At 42.2% G+C, this 23,789-nt stretch overlaps 1 protein-coding gene across 3 annotated transcripts in view; it reads left to right on the top strand.

Annotated features, from left to right (window-relative positions):
* The window catches only part of GAP43 (growth associated protein 43), a 209,988-nt gene that overhangs the window by 95,849 nt on the left and 90,350 nt on the right, over window positions 1–23,789 (top strand). For all 3 annotated transcript variants that reach the window (XM_085621153.1, XM_085621155.1, XM_085621154.1), the window contains exon 2: window positions 17,352–17,895. In XM_085621153.1, the coding sequence (XP_085477279.1) occupies window positions 17,352–17,895 (544 nt within the window). The remainder of the gene's footprint in view (window positions 1–17,351; window positions 17,896–23,789) is intronic.

Raw genomic sequence — 23,789 nt, 5'->3', positions numbered from 1 at the left:
CCCCTACCCCCTGCTGGTCTGGTGGCATGGGTCCCACCTGTAATTCTACAGTCTCTGATCTGTGTTCCAGGCTCTTGTGGCCTCATCTTGTTTCTTTAGATCACCTCCTGTTCACCGCGTGCCAACCCTCCATCCATTCCCATGCTTCTTCTAGTGTTGTGAAGTGCCAGGTTTTATCTTCTGCGATTACTCGGAGCTTCGCTGGGAAGAGCATCATATCATTTGAGCTCCCTTTCTCTTTACAGCTTTGAAGCTTCTCCGTTGGCGCTGGACTTGAATTGTGAAGTCAGGGATGAGACAGATCTGGGCATTTTCATATTGTGTATCACCTTTGGATCTTGCAGCTGGGATAGTTAAAAGTCTTGCTATTATTGTGCGTGGAGGGACCCCCATTTGTGGCTTCGGCACCCCGGCTCTGTGTGCCGTTTCCCCTGAGAAGGTTTTTGATTGTCTTTTGGGCTTCAGTGTGTTAATAATGAAATCTTCCACAAACAGGTCCACACTGGGGCCTTCTGCCCCCTCCGGGACCCCCACCACTCTGATATTATTGCTTCTAGCCTTTCCTTCCTGATCCTCCAGCTTTGCCGCCAATGTCGAGGTCTGTTGCATCAGCGTCTCTACTTGCGCCTCCAGTCTCTTCGTCGTGCACTGGAGTTGTGATATATGTGTTTCTGCTTCTGATAGTCTGTTACTGCAGCCTTTAACATCTTTTTAATCACCGCCATAATTGCCCCTAGTGAGGGCTGTACTGCCTCATCCCCTTGTGCCTGGTGCGTAGGTCATGGAACGGCATAGTTATCCATCTTGTTGGATTGCGATGTTCTTGCACCCTTTGGCTTCACCATTGTCAAAGTTTTTTGATGGGGGGGGGTTGGCTCCCTGATTGTACGCTTCTGTGTGCTCAACTCGCCTCCTCAGTGCATTTGCAGGGGTTGCGTCTTTGCCGCTGACCGCTCGTCTATGTCTCTAGACATATGTGGGCTGCTGTCACTCCTCTGCTCCTCACTGTTATTTCCGCCACCTATTTGCTTCCGCCACTGTAGTCTTGGCTCCGCTCTGTTGGGCCTGAAATCCTGGCCCTTGCTATGTGTGTCACATGGCACCTCTGTTCCAATCGGTGCCCTTTTATGCAGGTTGGGTCGAATTTATGCTCTATAGAGGAAGCGGAGGAAAGGGGGCCTTGGATTTAGCCCACACCTCCACTAATACTTGTTCCTCTACCTCTGATCACCACCACACTTTTCCGCTTGGCCCTTAAATAAGTGGATTTAAGCCCATAATTTATGCTGTTGCGCAGCCACGTTATGTCCCTGCAATATTCACAGGCCCTCCGCCGAATGTTTCGAAGTTGGGGTTGCGCTGCCGACCCATCCTCTTTGGTGGGCTTTTGGATCGAGGACGGAGTCTCTGAGGCAGACTCCCGGCGCTTCTCCTCACGGGCCACTCGTCTGTGTCCCAGGACGCAGGCCCAAGTGTTCTCGGCCACCATGGTCTGGACCATCGCTGTCAGTCCCTGGGGAGGGAGAGGGCGCCAAGGCAGAGTCAACTTCCCTAGCTCCAATGTCAGGAAAGCGGTTCCTCCTCACCTCCCTGGGCTCCATGAATCCCAGGGGCCGGCCTCTACTTCATCTCGGTGTTGCTTCCTGCTGGCAGATGTTGTCGTCCTCGCCCGATGGACCGATGCTCCTGTTCTCATCGCTGGGGCTGCAGCACAGTCCCACAACACTTCTCCGCACTGTCTGGCACTGTATGCTGATTTGGGGACAGGATATTGATCAGAATGTGGGGTTTATAGAGTGTGAGCACAGAGCTCGCCTAGAGTACGGTCATTCCTGTTCATGGCCAAGCCACGCCCCCCCCAAATTATTTATTCATACCTTCAGAATATGGTTAAATAACCAAAATCTTATGGATTCATCATGATTATGTTATATTTTGGTATAGGTGTTCAACATGTTAATCTTGGTGAAATGATTATTCAGATATTGAGAATGCCATGCTTCGCTTCTGGTTTGGGAATATGTATTTTAGTATAAAGTGAATTGCAGATTTGAGTTTCATGAGATATAGGTATTATACAACAATGTCATGGAAATAATGTTTCCATGTCCCTTTCCAACCAAAAAGCAGCACTAGTTGTTGCTCATTTATTAATGTGCCTTGGTTAGTGTTCATTTTTCGAAAAGTTACAAAGTAAAAGCAACAGATAAAGAGGAGGGAATGTTTAAAGTGACCTGTGAGCCAGAATATACTATGAAAAAGCAAGCACGTCAGCTTATTAGATGGAGGCAATATGTTTTGATGGATATCCTGGTGCTCAATCCACCAGGCCTAAATGCTTGGTATCAGAGAAAATCAAAATCATGGGTGGACATTGTTTTTGTCTTTTGAACATAATATTTGTAAAAGCCTTCATCAGTGCAGTGACACAGTAAACAAATATCCAAATAACATTTTATTTACTCAGTGTGCCATACATGCATGTATCAGTCTGCACATAGAATTAATGTTTTCCCCACAATGGGAAGAAACTAGAAGAGGAAGTTTGAAGGGGTAAAATCTGGCCATCTGTACAGATTAACCATGGCATATTTTCTCTATTAGGTCAACAGTGATCTAGGATTCATTCTTTTGAAGATGAGCTCAGTCAAACTGCAGAGGGGAATCTGTTAATGTTTTATGTTTCAAGGTCTATCGTCTCATTGTTTTGTTACCTCTAAAAAAACATTGTTGCACGTATTAAATAGTCACAAAGACTTGAATTACAAGTTTGTAGTAGGGAATATCGCACCCCAAATATCAACAGGACAGAAGATCGTTACCACAATATTGAGGGACAAACTATTGAAAGGTAAGTACACAAAGGGAGGTAAGGATTTAATACTCTTTACTCCACATCCACATACCTTGAAGTTGTACATATCACCAAGCTATGTACATGCAGAGTTAGGTACAGACAATGTGTACTAACTCTTCTTTTGATCTTTTGTCCCTTGATAGTGTAGGAAGATAGTGTAGGAAGGATATTCTATCTCATCAGCATGTGGGATTCCCACACTACACCGAACTACAATTAGGTTAATGCCATACTTTAAAAAATTGGACACTTGAATATTCTTGTCACAGTGAGAAGATTGCAAGGGAAACTCATTCTGCACAATGGCTAACATAGGCCAGTAGACAGTCTGTGGTTGCTGTATTGAGGTACACAATTGCAACCCACCGAGACAGAAAGATGTCTGGCATTACTTACTGCGCCATTTAGGGAAAGTGTAACCTAGGTAATAAACCCAAGGTGCTGCTTTTTCAATGGGATCGGAGTGATGGCCATATAGCTGGTCCTCTTGTTTGTGCACAACAGCAACACAAAAAACTGTTAAAATGCGTCTACAAAGAATATACCTGGTTGCTTCTTAGGAAACGATGCAAGAATTCCTATCATAATTTTTTTATTTGAATTGTATTCTGACTTCATAGAGAACAGACACAAAACTGACTTTAATGTGTTGTGCAAGCCATCCATGTTTTTCAAGTAACCCACTGTGCCATTTATATACAAGCAGGGTGCATCGTCCCGTTTGTAATGTAATTATATTGACAACTGTTAATATCTCCTATGAGCAAGAGATACAGGGGCATATTTACAAGGCGGCGCTAGAAAATGATTGCCGCTTTTGCGGCCGTTTTCGGCCGAAAAGGACGATAATTTTATTGCCTAATTAGCAAGGTCACGCTAACGCGTGAAACCTTGCTTTAGCGTCAGCATTCCTAACTCCCAGCTTTGCGTCTCTAATGAGATGCAAAGTGGGCGATCCTGACCTGACATGACAGGAGAAATGTCGCTAAGCGACATTTCTCCTATCATCAAGCCCCATGCTATGAAGCATAGCGGCAAGAAAAATAGCGTTAACACCTGTTATCGCTACTTTCCTTACGCCTGCTTCAGGACTGACTTAGCCATGATATCCTATGGAAGGTGGATATCATGGCTAAGTATGTGAGGCCCTATCATCAAGCTAACGCCACATTTTGTGAGATTATCGCTGGGTTTCCAGCGATAATCTCACGTTAGGCAGTTAGCGTGAGGATTTTTATCGCTTTTGAGATAAGCGTTGCTAATAGCACGCTATCTCAGCGATAAAAATCCACGCTAGCCGGCGATAATTATCCTAGCGCTAAGTGCGCTTAGCGATAATTATCGCCGGTTGTTGCTGATATGCCCCACAGTCTTTAGGTCCACTATACGTTGTATGGGAACACACAACCACAGCAAAACACAGAAATATTAATTATATTGAAACAGAGGCTGTCAGTTCCCAAGAAAGAATCAGTGCAGATGAAAGCCACTGCTTGTAAGTGCTTGAACCTGTCTTAAATATAATGCCTAAGATTATTAATCTAGAAAGAAAAGTGGTTACTTTTGGTTAAACTTTGTCATCCTGACTTACATACTTTAGAACCAAGTGCACAATCCTTAGGGTTCACTCTTGGTAGCACTCTAATCCCACACTTCAACAAACTGGAGCAACTTGCATCCTTCATGCCCTGAAAAGATCAAAGCACCCCCTGACCCCAGCACACTGAGAACCTCGGTCTACACCATGAACAGCTCCCACCTGGACCACGACACCTTGCAGGAGTTCCACAGTCTTCCCTCACTCACATTAATGCACTCTTCCAAGCGACAGTTCGACTGATTCCTTCAACAGGAAAATTCCACCACTTTTCTGGTGCTCAAGGGACCCCACTAGCTTCCCATCCACACCAGAATACAGTTCAAAACTGATGTCTACGTCAGTAGGTCATTCATCTCAAGACCCCATCCCTATCTTTCAGCACATGTTACCTTCTCTGGCAAACATATCAGAGATGATTTAGAGACAAGGAGTCACTCCTCTTGCAAACAGCCTTGAACACTAAAACAGCCAATCTCTTGAGCATCTTTGCAGCCTCTGGAACCCCTTCCTCTTCCATTAGAACTCAACCTGACTTGCTTATTTCAGGAAGCTGCTGAAACCTCACCTGTTCCTCCTTCACCCGAACTAACTGCTCTTAATGTTGCCTGGTTGGTTCACTTCCCTTTAGTCTCCTTGTTATGATCTTTAAGCCTTTCAGATACTCTTTTCTTGCACTGTGTCTCTCTAGTTATTTGTAAAGCCTACTTTACACCTTCTTAGCTATAGCTGCACCATAGAAGGCCATAAACAAATAAATAAACACAATTGTATTTATTGCAAGTAGACCATGCTTTTAACTTTGCCTTGTGTTAAGGGTATTGGTCTCCCAAAACTGATGTTATACCCAACTGCTGGGCATGACAGAGATTATCACAGGAGGTAACCACTGGCTGGGATTAATTCGGTCTTGTTGGCTCTTCGTGCATGAGACAAAGCACATACATTACAATATAGTGTTGAGCATCAAACACACAAAACTAATAAACAAGGATGGGATACCTGTAGCATATCAGTTAGTGCATCAATGATGCTCAAGTGAACCATAAAGAGAACAGGCTTTAGCCAAGTCAGGGAATCTGACTTTAATTTGACAATATATTCAGAATGCATTTGTGCATGCCTGTGTTTACATGTGTTACCACATTAAAGCCAAACCTATTGGCATTGCCAAAGCATGCTTTGTTTTATGCAGCTGGTATATGTGCCCTAACGTGTGTGTGTGTGCAAATATAAATGTGTGTGTGTGTGTGTGTGTGTGTGAGAGAGAGAGAGAGAGAGAGAGAGAGAGAGAGAGAAATTGGCACACAATTTCTAACTAAAACAATAAAAATACAATTGGAGTTAAAAAGGCAGTAAAATGATGTTGTTTGTACAGAATACATGGCTGAAATAAATAATTCAACGTGTAATGATTTGGTGTTCTTTTGAGATGTAAAATAGCCCCTTGTGCATTTCAGTGCAAGTACTCTTTAGAAGACAGAATGATACATCGAACAGCATGAGATGCGAAATAAATACGCCTCGGGGCAAAGCCAAAGCACTTTTAATGTATATTTTAAAGGATTGGTAATAAAAGGTCTATAGACAGCTGTGTTGTGAAGCCAGAGCTCAAAATACCTAAAAAGTACATTTAATTGTCCAAATGCAGTACTTCATCAATCTTCTGAGAACATGGAGCTAAAGCTGAATAGTCACAAAACACCAACACTTAATAATATTCCGTTTCTGCTGTTTTCTAAAACACTAGTTCACTCCTCTATAGTTACTACTTATCATGTATGGCCTAGAGACTGCTGTAGCTTTCTTGCCACGCTTATCAAGGCTAGCCCTATTAGCTTTGCCAGTGCTTATTTTTCCTCCCTATTTCCAGTCCTCTTTGGTGAAAAGCATCACAGTCTAATCCCTTCTCTTCTTCCCTCCATTCATCCTTCCACCATTTATTGTGTTATTCAAGTATGTTATCTGTAAGGATGCAGGCTTGTTGTGACTTCTGAAATTGATCTCTCAAAAGCTCATTGACACTCCTCAAGGAGATGCAGTACTGTATAAAAAAAGTAAAAGAAATATACATAAATACAAATTCCTGCAGCACCTTGCCAGAAAAATCATATTACAGCTGAATGGCGATTTCACACACGAGAGCATTATGCACTGGGCCCCTTCACTATATATTGGCGTTAGTCAAAAACTGTATCATAAGAAGAGCGAACCTTACTCATAGGTTGTAGGGCAGATTTTCTGTTCATCATTGCGGCTGATTTAAGTGCGTCTTCACAGTAAATCATCTGTATTAGAGGTCATGGTTATGGCATCAGACATTTCTCCATCAAAGTGACAGTCATTGCCCTGAGAAGAATCACCCCGGAGAGAAAATACCAGCTGAAAGCCAACTATTACCCATGCTGGGTGGGGTCATTTCTCATACCTTTTAATGGGCACTGAAAAGAAGGTGTGATTTATCATCACCTGCACATCAGCTTTCTCTCTTATGCTAAGAGATGTTTCCCTGAATGTTGGGAATCTTATACTGTACTTCTACTGACAAGCACCATCGTTGCCATGGTGGACTTTTCATAAAGTTAACTTAATAAACGATTGTGAGGCAGCCACCCCCAATCAGAAACGTTATTTACCACCATTTATAGCAGGATTAACTCTGATATAACAAACAAGAATGAGTCTGCTACCTACTCAACTAAAGATTAGAAGATTAGGTTCTCATAATCCTTGAGGTCAGTGTGCCTTGGTACCCACAGGGTGTTTATTAAGAACCCTCACTCACCAACCTATTTGGTGACATTCTTCATCATTGGGATCCCACCCTGGTCGCCAAATGCTTCCAGGGTGTGCCTGAATCTTGGCAGAGCTCAATGCAGAGTAAGAAGTGTCTCTGTTATTAGGATATCAACCATTGAGGGATCTTCAGATAAAATGATTAGACTTCCAGTGGTGCAGCTAGGGAATTTGCCTTTCTCCGTTAGCCCCTTCCTCTAAATGGAGCTGAGAAGCTCTTTCTCGCTAATGGCCACTGGGGTAGCTTTAGATCTGCACATGCTCCTCCATGGAATGATACTCTTTTCACTAGGCTCAGTTTAAATCTCAACAAATGATAGTTGATGGGTATCATCACATTGCTGTTCCCTCAAAGTCACAGTACAAACTCCCTGGCACTCTGTTGATTCAACTACGAGTTGTGCGGAGTCTAATTCCCCTGTGGAATTCCATTACGCACAATTATAAGGGATTTTCCAGAGGCAGGAACACCAGAATTTTACTGGCTTGAAGATCCTTCTAGCACAATTGAACTGGGAAAGGACTGAACTGCAGCTAAGTCCGATCTTCCTCTGTCAGGGACCAGGGGGAGCATAAAATCTTCCCGGCCTGCCAGGCGACATCCTGCCCACCTCTTGCCGACCTCCCTCAAACTCCTATTTCACCACACCTTGTCCCACATTGACCTCCTTGCACACTTTTACCACCTGCTTATAGCAGGTTTTAAAATGTGTGTGTTACACGGGATGGATTTGTGAATTCCATGTGGAATTTCGAAGTTGGGCCTACACTGTTACTCTCCGTTCCTTGGAGTTTAACTCATAATAGTAGAATATATGTGTGGAAATACTGGCCATTAGTGGAAATCCTGGACACTTGGAATTTCCATGCATAATTCCTTGTCACTCATGATCCAGCACACTTTCTTATAGCTATAGGTCCTGGTATAGTTGTCGGACAGGTTGTGCCACTGATCATATGGAACTTTGATAAGCAACTGAAAGTGTGTGAAAGGAGCTAGCATCAGCAGCACAACCCAACTTACAGTGAAAATGATTTGGTTCCACAAGGACGGCAGATAGGATGGTTTCAAACCGTAAAGTTTAATTAGCAAAATTAGTAAAAGTTACAAGTTTAAAACAATCAGTAAATCAGTCATCAAATGAATGTATTTATCCATTCGGTTGTGTAATCTGAAATTACATATTATTCAGATGAAATGGCAAATCATAATCAAAAACAGGGTGCAAAATAGATAATATATTGGTTCCATAAAATAACTTTCCTAAGCTAAATAAGACTCAATAGAGAAAAGGGAAAATTCGAAATGGAAGGTGTCAGCATCAGATTAACCATGCTAACGTTCAGGGCAACAGGCAGGAAACGTTTGAGTCTAACTCAAGAACTTGGGGGTATATTATCAAGAAACAGAGTTAAAATTTTTGCCGCTTTAGCCGCAGAAAACTGCCGCTAAAGCGGCGATAATGGGCTTGATAATATGCCCTTGAGAATTCCCATAGAAGCCCATGTTTTGGTGTCAACAACAGGATCTGCTAAACTCTTCTAAAGAACACACAATTATAGCAAAACAGGATTTCCGCAGCTGTGCCACCAACTCCCACTGAATAGACCAATCAGTATGCACCGTCTTGTGGGAGCAGGTAGACTCCCCAAGTTCTCAGAACCAAACAAGGAAGTACACAGCTGCACGGGCTTGGAGATAGCTGCAGTCCGGTCCGCCTGGTGCAGGATTTTCTCTCCCATCACCACACATGGCAAAAATCAGGAGAAAGCTCCAATTAACTCCTCTAATCGAACATTTCCCAAAGCAAAAACACTAACTCATACTTCTAGCTAACAAAGATGCACCTGAAATGTAAAGATAGAGGTGTGACAACATGGAAATTCAGCAATGCATCGCTTAAAGGAATACTTCGAGGAGCTCAGGACTTCTTGCAGTCTGGCCAACATTAAGAAATTACAGCTAAACTAATGCACAATACCATAAGCAATTCAAGGAATACACTTTGGTTCTACAAATGCGGATTGGCTACAATGATATGCTGCCACTCTTGACACTCCAATTAACATGTTAGTATATTTGATGAATGAATAATTAGTAAAATTAGGGAGCCCTAAATTATGCGGCTCCGCTCACAAATGTGGCCAGCGTGGTGATAATCTGCTGTGACACCACGCAACCATGTTCCATGGCCACAAGCCTCAAGCTCTCTTGAAACAACCCTAGGGAAGTGATCCCTCTTCCTACATTTTTAACCAATGGCCGCTCAGCCCGCCAAACTGCTTAAAGTTATGCGCTGCCTGGGACTCGTGCGCCCCGTTCTTGGACAAACATCTTGCAATTGTGTCGAGTTCTTGATAATGTTGCAATTTTATAGTAGCCTTCCAAGAACCTCCGTAGAGATTTGACACACAATGAAATAAAGCGGGCTGCCCAAGATGACACCGGTTGTCAGCAGAGAAACTAGGGATTTAACTCATAATATCATAATGCAAATCTACTGTCTTGGGCACTGTGACATGTCAGCCCCTGTGCTGGCTGTGGAAGGGGAAAATGAAGGCAGCTCCAGGCCTTCTTCTTGTACGTCTTGAATTATAGATTGAGGGAATTATCCATAACCACTGCTTTCCACACAATGCCCTGCCTTAATTGAATGGTTCATTGATGCCCATTATTGCAGAACTGACATAAAAGTAGGAGTAAATGGCTTCCTGTTGAAGTTTAATGGTTTCGGAGGTAGCTCTTATCACATTATTGTTGTCTTTCAATGCGGCATGCTACAAATTTCATTTAGTCTGGCTGCTTAAAAGTCCCATCGATTTCTTTTCTGTTTCCTTCTGCCTTGACTTTGCCACTGTAATCCTTCAATTTACTTGGATTGTTATGGTTTCGCCTCTAAATTTAATGGGTGGCTTAATTAGATATATGAAGGGATGGGTAAGGTGAACAAAATATGACCCGAGCCTTTTTCCGAATAATTGCATCCTTTCTGAATAAGACATAACTGTAGAAAATATATATCGTGAACTTCACCTGTACAAAGATTTTCTGTTTTATCATTACAACACAGTTTGTTTTATCTTTCTACTGCAAAGCAGGTGTTCATTGATCTGCAGTTCATCCTCTTTGGACTCTGGCTTTAATTTTGTCATGTGAAGCAAAGTTTAGGTTTTTTACCGCATGTTTTCGTCTTTATTTTAATTACTGCAGCAAAACCTTTTTGGCCCCCATGGTATATCAGTAGTGATTAGGCTGAGCTATTTAGCTATTCATTGCAGAAGAGAACCCGTGCAAACATGCGGTAAATGATGATTATATTTAGTGTAAAGTGACTTTACGGTTAAATTGAGTTTCTTTCCTTAAGTTAAATAATAAAATAATGAAAAGGACAAATTTAGAACATCACAAATCGTTCTGACGTCATTATATTATTTTTCCTTCTTCCTTTCTCCAATCTCCTTCGCTTTCATCTCCTCTTTCTTCCTGCCTCACCCAGTTCTATTCACACCTCATTCAAAATAAATATGGATTATTTCATAGGTGACTGCAGCCAATTTAAATTGTATTTGTTGTTAATGTGAACAGGTTTATGTTTGGTGTTAGGTCATACATCTGGCGACCACAGAACGCCTACTGATTCTTTGCTTAGTTGTAGAGATGTGTCTTCCACTTTGCTCTGAGAGCTGGGGGGTTGGATACATATTTTGGCTTATCTAAAGAGGTAAAGAGTTTGCACAGTAAATTTGCTTTGGAGATCACTCCATTCAATTCTCCAGAGATAAGCAGTAATGATCATATAATATGATGTGTAAAAACATCTCTTCCAGCATGTGATGCCCATATATGGGTACCGAAAACAGATGTGCCAGCTCCCAGATGTGTTTTGCCTTTGAGGAGGACACAGCACGTGATGATGTTTCTCCCTGCTTCATCTGATTCTGGTAGGAACCCAAATTCTCAGACAGGCGGATCCCAACAATTAATGCAAATATAAATAATAGCAGTTGTTGTTTACTTAAAGACTAAAACTCTTACCCTCAGTCTTGCAGGCGGCACTTTAATGATTAGTTGTGTTCTGCCACAATTCATTCGCTAATTGAACCGGGAAGCCTGAAAAGGCTAAGTTGGCAATGCTGAAATTACAACCTGTGACTTTCTGTGTTGGCTCCAATGCCTTCTGCTTGTGCATTAATTCACTGTGGTGGTTTACTTGCTGGAGATGTGTGTGTGTGCTTGAATATCTCGGAGCAGGCCGACTCTATCATGAGACTTACGAGTGCCTGCACTTTGCGGCTAGCAGTTGTACATCAAGAGCCTGTTAGCATTCTGATGCACAGCATCCTTCCATCATTCCGGGGAGCAAGTGACATGAGTTCAACAATACTCTGTTTGTAGTATGTAGCTGACCCTGTTCTTTAAACCCAACGCTGATCCCCAGTAAATCCCTGAGTATTACTTTCAGGTAATGAGCGGGCCAGAAGCTATTTTCAAGCCAGAAAGCACCACCTAGACAATTACTCACAAATGAAAACATGAACACTGCCAACGCGGGAGGACAGCTTGAACCAGGATGGGGGCAGTAGTAGCGCGGATATATCATCAAAGGTCATAACCTCGCTACCTCTACTCATGGGGCTCCAGAAGGTGCACTCACTACTAAGGCCAGACACCTCTGAGGGTGATACCTGGTGTGACATGCATGACGCTATCGCCTTGCCAGAAGGTCTGGCACCACCTGCATCTCTGTTGGGTTTAAAGCTCACCTGCACAGTGAGGGGGTTCTTTTATTAAATGAAGTGTAATCCCTTCTGGCCTCAGCCCCAGTTTGAATTATAGCCAAATAACCATAATTTCCATTGTATCTATGTTCATTTGTTCTTTTCATTAGAAGATCTTTTCTGCCCAGCCTTTTGATATGGGCAAGCATTTGCATGCTGAGCTACATGAGGTATCAACATATATAATTGATCAGAATACGTATTGCAGATTTTGCTTTTTGATGATATCTCTTTCACGTGAAGCAACAGAGAAATGCTACACCGGAGAGCAGTCTGATTTGCACACAAGGGGAATCAAGGTGATTAAAATTACCTTACCAAGCAACGTAGGTGCTAGTAAAACTCTGGAATTTAGTTAGAGACCACATGAGACTAGAACAGAGATCTGTGGAGGTCGTCCACTGGGCCCGTCAGGGCTGTCCAATTCCAAATCCTAATTGAAAAGACCAAATGCAGAGTGGAAAAAACCAATCTATGAGTTCAGGAGACGCCACATCTTCTGCAAAAAAGTTATCCAGAATGGAAGATCAGAAAGAACATATTAGCTCGCTAGTAACTTAGGACTAATGGCCGTTTGTCCACTATTGCTCAAACAAAGTCTTTATTTAATCTACTCCAGTACTATCTCATATGATAGTTAAGTGATAAATAAATGCTTCAGCAAAGCATTAGAGCCACTACCCAACCATATCTATTGGGGCCGAAGGGCAACAAGTGTTCACATTAGGAATTGGGCTGGGTCGTCCCGGCGGTCAGCGTCACATGGTCAGAAGCAGGTTCCTCCAAGAGCTAAAAAGTAATTGAGATTGATCAGCGATTGAACAGAAACTGGGCAAAATCCTTACCGAATGAAATGGATCATCTTTCCAAAGCACAAATCAAATTCCCTACATTTCTTTTTAGTGGGGAGGCAGGTAAATGACAGTAAAGCATTGATGGGTTTGACTGTAAGGCATAGTACACAACTTAGCCTGGGCATTCTTTGCTCCATCCCTTCTGCTGTGACATCATGTGTATCTTGATGCAAAGGACAATGGTTGCAGAACAGTCTTCTTTGTGATGCGGGTTGCATTGTCAACAATCCCTCTGTTTACAAACTAAAGTAAATCACCTTTGCCCTCAATAATTGATGTCTCTTATCCTGAATGAGAAAAACTGAAGTTGACAAGTATCAGCAATCGAATTGCTTTCCACTATGCGAGTACCAAGTGACAGCGCTCTCCTGGCTTTTGGCTAATTTTGTGCTATAGAAATACCACATACATACACACATACACAGATCATCAAATAGTGTGAAAATCACACTGTCTGCAGTGTTAGTTGATGCCCCGATGTGAGAAACACTCCATTTCTGATGCCTTCTCTTCTACAGTTGTGTGTCATGTGATATCTTCTTGGAACAGCTGCGTGTAGGCAAAGAAAAAAAATCTGTTCCACACTGAATAACACGGGCCTCCTAGTACCTTTACCAGTTTCCATCAACACTGTGCTTAATATGCATGAAAGGTACCTGACATCTTGACATCTTCCCTGTGTCTTACACTTCTTCCATCACTGCTTCCAATTAAATTCATAATAAACATTTGCACCCTGGTACCCACCCCACCACATCTCCGCCACCTATGGCATTTCTCCTCTAACCAGTCTCCTATATCTAAAATACACTATGCCTTCCCCCTTCCTTGCTTTCCCTCTCTTAAACCTCTTGTGTTTCATGTTCCCACTCTCCTTGACTGACCAGGGTGTAGATATCATGCTCGCTAGTGGCTCTGAAATATGCACCTGCTTCTGAGCACTACAGAGATCCCATCACCCCCTATCTCACTGCTTCCCTCGACTACATATTGAGGTGAGGAAGGATGGGATGACAGCGCATGCGTGTTTGCCGATCTACCACATTCATTGGTTTTGTAGAGCCCCAAAGGAAGCGGAGGAACAGCACATTCCCTTCTACCCCTTTCCTTGTGGCTCTAGAGACCCACAGGAAATACTAGAGGACAGAGGGAGTGTCCATTTTACTCTTTCGGGGAGATGTGGCGTCGCAGCACTGGAAGACACGCAATCACTTTTCAACATTTTAGCAGATAATTTATTGAAAAATAACTTGAAATATATTATGCATTGAAACATCAAGGAAGCTTACATCTGGTTGGTAGGACTCCTTTCTTTCTGTTACCGCTTCATAATATTTGATGTGCTTCAAGGGCCTTGTGTCATAAGATACTGATGTGCCGCCTTCTGAGGTGGTGGACGCCTTCCAGATGCTCTCATGACGGCTAGACCAGGACTGTGATTCCTAATGTCTCTGCCAGGTTCTGGGCACACCGCCCATCTCATTTCCAGCCTGTGTAATTACTAGATGGCGAGGTCATTTGAGTTCACTAATTGTAGAAGTCTCATGGACACCACATGCAAGACCTAAATTCACACGCACTGTCTAGTGGGAACTCTGAGACAAGTGCGTAGGGTGTCAGTAGGTTAATTGTGGCAAGATATTATGAAGATTCATCATTGAATTAAAAGCCACCAAATTAATCTTCAAACTTATTGTATTTTTGTTTTCCATTTGTTATATTTATTTCATTATTACCCTCATGATTTTGTTTACAGTTAACCTAATGATCAATTGTACTGTTTGTTCTATACAGACCATCTCTAAAGCATATATAGCTTTGCCTGTGGTATGAGACATTGGGAAAACAAATATTACTGTAATAAGTGTTGTTTGTATTGTGATGTTATTGTACCAAATATGTTTACCCAAACAGTAAAACAGAATCTACTATTGTCTTTTTACACGATTTTGTATGAATAGATTGTTTTTAATTGATAAATGTGGTACACTGAGTCTTCTTCCATCATGTGGGAATAATGGTCTTGTATACCTAATACACCAATAGTTGGCTAGGGATGTTTTCTTGAACATAACTACACAGCAGAACACATTGGTGGAGTAAACCAAATCAGACATGGCCTACAGGTGGACATCAGTAAGAACCCTACCTCTCATTTCCTACAGGAGGACAGTGACGCAACTTCATGTCCACATGAAGTCTTGGCCCTTGGCCTTCGACTCCTCAGTGCCTGGTCATAATATCTTCAGTGTATGTGGGCTGTGATGCAGTGGATGGGCTCTACTATGGCTATTTGAAGAGAGATGTGTAAATCAATGAGAGATTGGATACATAAATGTTTACAGATCATGAATGACAAGAGTGGATATGGAAAGTAGGGATGTGGCTCAATTTCGGTAGCATGTGATCTTTAAAAGGAAATAGCCATGCATGTGATGCATAGATTGCCTTTGCTGTTACTACATTTCAAAATAATAAAATGACTGAACAATATATTAACTTATGTAAAATAGAAAAGTAACCGTGAACAGGTAGCACTTTGTTGAAATAAACTTTCTGCGTTTCCACTCCTGTCAGTACTGTGTTGTGGGTGAAAAACAACATCCTAGCAAGTAATTATACAATAAGAATATTGACGTTATTGACTATAAACACAAGTTATTTGCTCCCCAAGGAACCATTCAGGTCATTATCTAATTATTCAAATTATTAATAATAATGGTGCTTAACTATCTCATTTTTATACGGCTTAGGGCCTGAGTTAGAGTTTGGCGGACCGGGTTACTCCATTATATCCTATGGCACTTGTAATACAGCGGACGGAATATCTGTTGTGTTTGTGACGAATTAAGCTGTCCCCAACACTCTAAATCAGGCCTTTAGTCATCATTAGTCATACTAATAAAGCAGCCTGGCACATCAGTTTGAAACCATGTTCCAATACATTCCAATCACACACACACACATGGGTATGTATGTGTGTGTATATATCTAAAGATATGTCTATAGATATAGCTGTAAATGTCTCTCTCTATATATATGTCATAATGGTCCAACGGCAGTGAGGCTCACACTCAGGGCATACTAGCTGTGTACTTTCAATAGTGCAACCAAAACAGAACAAACAGCACTCAACGCGTTTTGACACCACAGTTGATCCAGGTGCATAGTCCTTTCTATTTGTGCTAATTGTACATGAATATCTCCATTTTATTCCCATTTTATATGATCTGGGGCAAGTTCATTGAGTCTTGTAATTCTATGTAAAAATGTACTGCAGGAGTTCTACTTTACATACTCCAAAGTGCCTTGGTGAATACGTCCCTCTGTGTTTTACAACACTTTATAACATCTTGCATCCCTGTGGGCCATGGTGAGCTTGTTCTTATAGAGTGCTGCATTGACAGGTTTCTGCCAGTGTGGTAAATATGATATCTGGTGTAGGAAGACCAGCAGTTATGATCTAATGCCAGCCTGATCTTTTCCTCTAAAGGTTGACATTTTGTACATACTCCCGCAAAATGTGATTGATTGCACTGCTGTCAAAAAAGGATGAATGGTTGAATGAGGTACTCAAGCATGCAATGCTAAATGGTTTTACTGCAGCGTAAGACTAAAATGCACATGAGCCTAGTGCTCGTGGAATATTGCGAGAACTGTAAAGATATAACAGAAATTGGGAGTCACCTGTTCAACCCCAAGACAGGGACTGACAATGGTCCTTGCATAGTTCACGCTTTGGCGCTAGATGTGGCTTGGCCTTTGGTCACAGCGGTGAGGGGATCCACTGGTTGTAAACTGTACTGCACACTCTTCTAATGTGTACACATCTAGTTTAGTAATGGATAATAGGGTCGTGTTGATGAAATGTTGGAAGAATGAAGACTCAGGGGTATCCTTGGTAAATACCAAAAAATCTATCCCCAAAACATGGTGAACCTGGAGTTAAAATTGTCATTTTAGAGAAGGTGAAACGTGAGTTTGTCTGCAGTTAGGAATTTTATGTAGATGAAACGTTTTGCAGCAAGATATTCATGTTCATATGATAGTTGTCATTGTTGATTTGTGAATAAATGTTTTTGTAGACTCTCTCTTCACATGGAGAAGGGTGGTGGTGGAAAACATTCTTAAGCTGTAGGCAGACCTTGATGGGAAGTGACTCACATTTGAATATTTAGATATATAATCGCTGTTACTCAGCCATCAATTGGCAACAACCTTTGCCACTTCAGGTCTAGAATAACCCCAGTTTGAAACTTGAAGGGTGTTTGTGGTTTTACACCAATTTCTGTGCCAGTGAGTTCTATTAAGAAGGAATAATATGGGAATAAACAGAGTGTGTTGGCGACACCTGTGGGTATAACTTCCTACACCTCTTGAGTGGAAGGGTATGGGCATTGCAAATAAATTTACAGAAAGAGAAGTGTTCTGCAGTAGATAATAATTCTTTTTTGTTCTACTGTTCAAGGTTGAAAAACAGGAAGATACTGACCAAAAGATTGAGCAAGATGGCAACAAACCAGAAGACACAGCCCATAAGGCGGCAACCAAAATCCAAGCCAGCTTTCGTGGGCACATAATCAGGAAAAAGATGAAGGGAGACCAGTCAGATTCAGATATCAAGGCCAATGGAGAAGCAGTAGAAAACAAGGATGAGGAGAACGAGGAATGCCAGGAGAACGCCACAGACGAAGCACCGTGCAACGCATCTGAGAGCCAGGAGGAACAGAAAAAAGAGAGCACCACTTCCGTTGAGGCAAAAACGTCAGACGAGAAGGCTGCTGCTGACGCGGCGAGTAGCGATGCCGCAAAGCCCTCCGCATCCTCTGAAGACAAGCTCCAGGAAAGTACCACTGAGAAGGGTTCTAATGAAAGCTTGCTCGCCCCAGAGTCCAAAGCAGATCCTTCAAGCGAAGAGTGTAAAGAAACCGATGTGCCTGCTGCAAAGGATGCCAGCACGGGAAAGGTCCAGGAGAACGCCGCTACCAGCCCAACGGGGGCGAAGAAGTCTGGTGAGTAACTCCTTAGCATGCACTGCTCCCTTTTGACTGGCACTGAAGATCCTTTTGCAATGATAAGTAAAACACATTCATAATCTTACCAAAAAACACCTGTAAGAATGATAGGAATTTGACAGACAGAAATCGAATGAATCAACATGTACTCACATCTTGGTTACTAGTCTAAATAATGTTTTAGAACGGAAACCAAAAGGGTAAAGGTCCAAGGACAATACCAAGTCAACCAGGCAAGTAGTCAGGATTGCGGGGTTTCAGGATTTTTGCCAAATATAATTTTAGGAGAGAACCAAGGGGTATATTACCAAGAAACGGCGTTAAAATTATCGCCGCTTTAGCGGCAGAAAACTGCTGCTAAAGCGGCGATAATGGGCTTGATAATATGCCCTTGAGAATTACCATAGAAGCCCATGTTCTGGTGTCAACATTGTGTTAGCAACACCTTCATCTGTGACTTCACCACTATGTACCTGTGTGCTATACTTGGGTGAAGGCAGAAAAATACGCCTTCAGTCCAACAGCAATAATTTAGGGGCCTTTGGACGATTCAAGACAGATATCTTTTGGGGTTACACACTACCTTTGAAAGCTTGATTTTCCGAGGGTACCCTCCTTATAATATTCTAGGAACATTCCAGTGTGTTGAATTAGATTAAGAATGTCCAGTGTGAGGTCAGGATGGCAGGATCCTCGCCAGATTTTAAGGGCGCCTCACAAGGGAAATGTGCAAGGGAAATGTTCATGTCATAACTCAGAATGAAATAATAGCTTGGGTCAGTGGATGTCCTGAAAATAGGAAGGAACCTGGTCCTCCGGTAGCTACTACAGGCCCACTTGCCTGTCCTGTCCTCCCATCTAACGCCTCTGATGTCGTGTGGCGTTGGAAGGCACATACTGTTTCAAGAAGGCCTTGGAAAGCAAAGCCGAATTACTTTTTTCTTGTATGAATCCGTTATCCACAGCAAGTGCTGGGAGGATGCTAGGGGTGTACAAAAGGTTATTACATGAGCATAGTCATAGTTCCTGATTATTGGCCTATCTCTACTTTATGGGATTTATACTTGTTCAATGGCTATGCACCCACATATATTTTTCTTGCAAAATGTTAGCTGGCACCAGAAACTCAAGCATTTAGTGTGTGAGTCCATGTCATGCTTATCGTTTCTTGCAAGTACTCTAAAACCGGGTCACAATAGTAACTTCTGAGCCTTCTTCAATATGAGGGCATAGCTTGCCTAGCTTTTCATCTTGAGCGAAATTGACCTTGCATACAAAATACTTGCAAAGTTCTGAATTTCACACAAAACCCATTTTGCCTGGAATTTTCCGACCTATAAATATTTTTCATAGTTTTTGCAAAAAAAAAAAAATCTTAGCAAATTTCACATCCCTGGAGAAAACTTCCAAAGCATCAAGGAAATTAGTTTACTTTTTCTCAGGAGAGAACCCCCACTTTGGGTATCTGTCTTCAGAGAATGAAAAAAGTGCTGACCAGTCCCCTATCATACCGTGGGATGGTGGATTGACCATGTTTAAGGCTTACAACACAGTATCCAATTTGTGGTGCTCCTGCCTATGTGCCAGCAGCGGTAGTGGCTTCGCAACTCCAGTCATCTGGTGGCCAGCCTACCAAACTCTAGTGGTAGTCCTTCATTTTTTTGGACATCTTAAAACAGTCAACTATTTACTTTCTCTGGTAATGTTCGCTTGACGAGCTGCGAAGAAGATGTTGATTTTTTTCAGATGGAGTTGGGATGATGTATGGACCAAGGGATTCTAGTGATTGACAGTACATTATATGTGGCCTACATTCTTTCAATCCTAGGCTGGATTCTGTTAAGGAACTTGAGTGAAGCTCAGAATGTGTAGCTCTTTTAAAACCTTGCGGCTCTGAATGTGATCCGCAGATATTTGAAGTATTAACTCATATTTGTAAATATTCTATAGGTTGTATAAGAAACCCATAGAATATCTGTGGGCTGGTTTCCTTTAAGCCACGTTACCTAGTGGCTGCTTTCATGTTCTACCATCTTATTAATGGTGTAGGTCATGCTGCTTTCCTATAGAAAGCAATTCCATAGGACTACCCTATATGAATCCAGAGACACCTTCTGCTGATCACATATGGATTTCATTGTTAGAAAATCCACAAAAAACAACTAGGATAATAGAAACAAATGGTACAGAACAAAAGGGAGATGCATTCAAAAAGGATTGTAGGCTAGCACAGAGTGACAGCTCTGAAAAGCTTTCTGTAGTTGCTGAGAGAAGGATGGGCATTTTGGTGTGCAGACTATATATCAAAGTCAGAATGTCACTGGTACTAAATATTGAGGGGAAAATAGCGAAATAAATATCGACAGGTAAATAAGTCTAGAGTTTCTATGCCTAACTCCACATATATGTACCTACGTGGTACATATATCTTCATGGTACATAGATGTGGCGTTAGGAACAGTTAATCTGCACCTCCCTATGTGCACCTACCTTTCCCTATTTTGTTCCTCTCTAGTCTGTCTTTGATATTCTTGCATGCCCATATTCAGTAGCCAAACCACATTTTTGACATAACTGGGAAAGCTGTGTTGGTGTCAGGGTTAAAATTAATGATACCGGAGATTTGTTCTTGGTGTTGTTTAAGGAGAATAATATTTCTTGTCTATGATACAAAAATATAATTTCCAATCTAATGAGACAAAATGTATGACTTTCTCCTTTTTCATATGTAATGAGAGCGAAGCTAAAACCTGTATTCACTGTATCTGCCAAGACAAGGGTGCAGGAAAGGGACAGCGGATTATATTGATTTTAAATATATAATCTTCAACAAGTTAAAGGAATAAAGGATTACGTTTGGGGTGGTATCAGAATACCTTAGCCACCATATCATCTGACCTAAATAATTTAAATAGAGTTTACAAAAATATTGTTCCATTGGAGTTAATAAAAGAAAATACACAGTCAATGGGACGATCCGATTGTCCGCGATAATTCGGATACAATCTTTGCCTATGATCTTGACATACTGATATGGGAAGCAGGTTCAGGTTCAATGCATGTTGTTTTCATCAGTTCCAGCAATGTTTCCTGGGCCCTAGGTGTACATACATCTAATATATGCAAAAAGAACTATTGATGGACAGAATGCTGAACTATGTCATACATTCACCCCAGTTGAGAGATCTGGGCCTAAATCCATCGTTTTTTTGCTCACCGTGCCATTCCAGATTTGACCCAGCCATATGCAAATCAGTCTTGACCCTGTGCCCTATGGGGACAGTCCAGCCCGAACTGCCAGGCCAGGTCCTTCCAGGACTGGAAACAAGCATCCTAGGACCGGTTTCAGGGTTTCACCCCTCTTCAGCCAGGATAGCTTGATTCCAGTGGCATGGACAGCACGGGACTCACGTCTGAGCATACCCATCCCACTCGGGGTGACAAATGCAAAACATGTAATATAGACCATTCCTATCGGATCTTTAATAGAGAGAGAGAAAAACTGATTGAAAAAATGGGTGTTGGCTTGATTGAGTGGTATTTGGAAGTGCCAAGTTATCTAAAGCCAATGTACAATAAACAGTTTGTTTGCTTTGAAAATATGTGAAATAAACTACATCCCAGGTATTTGCAATACTGGCGCATGCTTTTCCAAGCTCATTTAGTTGTACTGTGGAAATGGTAATTCTCATGCCTATTGTAAAACAAAGTTGCCATTCACCGACCAATGAAAATCAGGCACCTGGCTTAATTTGTCTCTATACTCAGGTCCATATTTCTAAAGGCTTTGCATTGTCTTTGCCACACAAGTGGGTGCAAGGACAACACAAAACCTAAATGGGATTTATCAAGCCGCGCAAGGCCACCTTACGTGGCCCTGCTTGGCTTGATAAATCTAGCGTAATGCAAGACACTGCAAATTGCTGCCTTGCGTTACTCTGCTGCAGGGGGGCTTGCCAAAGGTTGAGGAGTATAGGTGTTCCCACGCATCTACCCTTGCATTCTGACACATTCCCAGATTTACCAACACTGGTAGACCTGGGAATGTGTCAGAACTGTACAGTTTTCCACCAGAGGAGCACAGAATGTTTCATTCTGCAGCACTCTTGGAAAGTGGAAAATGCCTCTGAGGATTGTTTTTATATAGGAAGGTCCTGCAGAAAACCAATCCTGCCTGCAACACATGCACACTCGCACCATGGTGCAAGGGTGTCTGCATTGGCGCTAGGCAGCAGTTTATATGCCAGCGGAGGCAGAGAGCGGGAACGCGTAGTATTATGATAAATACATCAAATTCCTGCCTTTTCACGTAACGTAGCACAGTAAGCCGGCTTGCTGCGTTGAATTGTGTGAAATATCGATCAATTTGGGCCAAAATTTCTAGAGATGGTTTGTCTGCTGAGCATACTAAACATTTTCCCTTACTCACTAAACATCAGTAGTGGGATACAGCACTCTTCAAAAAATTATTGCATGGGTAAGAATTAAGCCTTTCACATGGGTGCTTACTCCTATGACACAATACTCAATAGTCACTCGTGTTCTATGACATGATTTCCACTCTACACTTGCATTTTGTGACATCTGCGCCCATCCTTCTCTCAACTCCGATGACATCAGTGTCTACTCAATACTTTTCTGCTGTCATTTCTGCTATGACATCATGCTCATTCTACACTTGCACCTTCTGGTCTCCTACTGTATCATCTTGGAGCGTGAGTATGAACACAATGTCAATCTGACAGACCTTCAACATGTGAAAACTGGAGAGTTCAACAGTATTTAGGAGCCCATTTGAACAAATATAATCTCAGTACCTCCCCTTTCTCATGGTAATCATGGACATGCCATATGTAAATGCACCCTGAAAGTTTAAGGTAAGGGAGTGAACATAGCCCAGTAGAGAATACCGAGAATTAACTTGAAAAGAAAACTAGCAGACACGGAAAATATGGAGGACAGTCGGCTTACCTGATCTCACGATACCTTTTAGTGGTGACGAAAGAGTAGAGGTTGGTGCCTCTTGCTGTCTTTCAAAGCAAGGAAATGGTCTTGCTGGGAAGTATGTTTTTTAGAAATGCCTTTGTGATGTGTAGTTCTCATCTCAGCATTTGTAACCTTGCTAGTTTTTAATGACATGGTTAGTGCATCTGAGGCTTATGGTGAAAGGCTGTAAAATCCACAGAGTTGTCAACGCCACTTCTCCTGGTCCTTTCTGGCTCCTGTCTATGTTTATAAAGATGGTTCCTCAGCAGATGGGTGGTGAAGATGGACCCTCCTTCTGTTTTAAAGGGACAGGTTTGTAAACCGCATGGGCTGCATACGTGGAGGGTCTATACTCAAAGAGACTGATGGGTCTAGAGGCCGGCTGAAAAGGTTATTAGAACACTGGAATTTTGAGCACTCCGTTTAATATAATGGAGTGCTCCGGGCTTCAAATAGCTGGTAGAAGCCCGGAGCATCAACATTACAATGTTTGTTTACAGCTTTTGCTGTTAACAAAGGCCTATGGACCTCAAGGGTATTTCAACCCCATTTTCTTTTACAAATTAGAACATTCTGCCCTCTAGGGGCAGATGGTTCTAATAGCCTTCGAGCACTCCATAGCGGACTCTACCGACCATTAAAGGCCGGCTCCCATGTTAAAGGACCTTGCCTTGGGCGTGGGTCTTTAACACTGGAGCAGGCCTTTATTGGCCAGTAGAGCCCGCTGCATCGGGCTCTAAGGCTATATTAGTGGATGCTCCCTGGTCAACTCAAATGGAGTCGCCCTCTACCGTGCAGTTTTTACCTTTCCAGCCATCAGTCTCACCAAGACACTCGAAAATATATGTTTTGACTTCACTTGATTTGGAGTACTGCTCAGTTTCTGTTTCCAATGGTCTTTTTGG

The sequence above is a fragment of the Triturus cristatus genome, chromosome 8 (assembly GCF_964204655.1).
Source record: "Triturus cristatus chromosome 8, aTriCri1.1, whole genome shotgun sequence".
NCBI lineage: Eukaryota > Metazoa > Chordata > Amphibia > Caudata > Salamandridae > Triturus > Triturus cristatus.
This window is presented reverse-complemented; position numbering and strand designations above follow the sequence as displayed.